A 2,283-nucleotide genomic window follows, 5' to 3' on the forward strand; every position below is an offset into this window, starting at 1 on the left:
ACAAATGAAATTAACATAAAATAATTATAGATTATAGACACTACAGATTTCATTAACATGCTTTAGCTCAGGGGTGTTGAACTCCAGGCCTCGAGGGCCGGTGTTCTGCAGGTTTTAGATATCACCCTGGGTCAACACACCCTAATCAAATTATTAATGCATTAACAAGCTTCTGGAGAACTCCACGACATGTTAAGGAGGTAATTTAGCCATTTAAATCAGCTGTGTTGGATCAAGGACACATCGAAACCTGCAGGACACCGGCCCTCGAGGCCTTGAGTTCGACACCTGTGCTTTAGCTTAATGCAGTGCAGGCGATTTGCCATTCCATTTTTCTTTTTTAAGTATATTTTATTAAAATCAAAAATCAAAATACAGTCTGTGTAAGTTAGGATTGTCAGTACTTGTCATAAATTCTACTACTAGCACCCTCACCATCCCCTGGAATTTTCTCATACCAAGAGCCTTATCAAGGCAATAGGAAAGGCCAAGAAACAAACACTTCAACATGCAAATACAGTAACAGTATAAAACTATAATAAATACACACAATTAATAACAAACAGATAAACTGAAGAAAGAGAAATAGGAAAGAAATCAAGGTTAATAGTTACCTGTTCCTGACTGATTAAGTGATTGATGCATCAGTGTAAAGAGTGAGCTTATCCCCTCACTAATGTGTTCTGCATTGCTCTTAAAAAAGGTATTATTAGGGGACCAAGGACAGGGAGGCAAGTCCCTTGGTCCCCTAATTTCCTTGGAGGAAAGGACTCTAAAAGTAAAAGCATCAAAAACTTATGTCTTGATGTATCCTCAATCATCTGTGTATGGAAATCTTGGTAAGTTAATTCTATTAATCTGGACATAGCATTTTCATTGGTAAAAATGTCCTACAGGTTTCCCAAGCCTTAACAGTACATTTGCATAATGACTGAAGATAGCATCACTCGCTAACAATCGGCTTTGAGGTCAGTTTTATGATTATTAATAAACACATTTGTATGATCATAGATCAATTCTCCAGGAGTACCATTCACAGACAGTTGGGGAACGGCTGCAATGTAAAATTTAGTTCTCATTTTAATGCTCCAACCTCCACACCTTTTTAATTCATTCACTTCTCATTAGAACACGGGTCATCCAACCTAGGGGCAACTGCCAGTTCCCGATGAGGCATTCCAAATTCAATTCCCTATGAGGCCTATGAGGCCTTCCAAATACAATACAAATACAATCACAGATTGTCTATCTGTGATTGTCAAATCTAAATAAGGGATATTGTCCCAGCTAGTTTAATGGTATTTAGGTAATTCTGCTCTAGAAATAACCAGATGGTAAAGATCCCTTGTGGTAATGCTTAAGCTGGAAATGATATCTATGCTCTCATGTACAACCAATGGGCCAATAATGAATGGTGTAGCGATGAATTATCGTATCTGTTTCTTGAACCTACCTCATCACACAAGTACAAGCTGAGAACCAAAGTCAGAAAGCCAGTGGATGGATACCTCCCATGCTTTTTTAGCCAAACATAATGGACATATTTCATGAAAGCAGGGCTGAGGATCATCACCTATTAAAGATTACAATTAGACTTCAATGACAGTTTAGTAAATAATAGAATTACCTTTCTTATGACATATCATATTCTGGATGTTTGAAGAATAAGTCATTCTACTCACCAAATTCGTGTTAGTTTTCAAACCTGATTTAGCAGTTTCTTTTTGCCTGTTGGATATAACAATAACATGAAATAAGTCCAAGCTCAAAAATGAAACTGCATTTTAAAATACGGTGCAGTTTACCTTTGTGCTTTTGTAATGGTTTGTTTGCTTGTTTGTTTTCTAATTCTACACTGCCAGGGAGGCACCGAGACCATGACACAACTGTGTGTGTATATATTATGTTTTTGTCATGGTCTGTGGCCCTATGTCTGAGGAGTGTGTGGGCTGCCCTGGTGGCCACACCTCTGGGCTGGGCCATCACCTGCACACCTGCTTTCCATTCTGGGCAATTACCTGGAGGACTATTTAACCCACGCTGACGGATGCTCCACGCCAGTCCGTTAATCACCCCTCAGGGGTAACTAGGCTTCCCGCAAAAGCTTTGTACATATGTGTCATTTGAACTGCGTTAATTCTGCCTTCATGTGCCTAGGGTACGATCCGGCATTTGTGTCTGCTACCTGCCTGTCCTCCTGCTTGCGAGCAGTGCATCATCTGACCTCATCCTTGCCTCCTCGGATTCGCTTCCCACGGACACACTTCCGCCTCCCATTCCGAG

At 40.1% G+C, this 2,283-nt stretch overlaps 1 protein-coding gene across 1 annotated transcript in view; it reads right to left on the reverse strand.

Moving 5' to 3' along the window:
- Positions 1-1,453: 1,453 nt before the first annotated feature.
- The window catches only part of LOC102192493 (CMP-N-acetylneuraminate-beta-galactosamide-alpha-2,3-sialyltransferase 1-like), a gene marked incomplete at its 3' end in the record, with an annotated part of 16,224 nt that continues 15,394 nt past the window's right edge, over positions 1,454-2,283 (reverse strand). Inside the window, exons 4-5 of the mRNA XM_005755248.2 lie at positions 1,683-1,728; positions 1,454-1,573 (exon numbers count right to left, since the gene is read on the reverse strand). Coding sequence (XP_005755305.2) covers positions 1,454-1,573; positions 1,683-1,728 — 166 coding nt within the window. The remainder of the gene's footprint in view (positions 1,574-1,682; positions 1,729-2,283) is intronic.

This window comes from Pundamilia nyererei, unplaced genomic scaffold, assembly GCF_000239375.1.
Source record: "Pundamilia nyererei isolate P.nyererei 1_Seehausen unplaced genomic scaffold, PunNye1.0 scaffold01104, whole genome shotgun sequence".
Lineage (NCBI taxonomy): Eukaryota > Metazoa > Chordata > Actinopteri > Cichliformes > Cichlidae > Pundamilia > Pundamilia nyererei.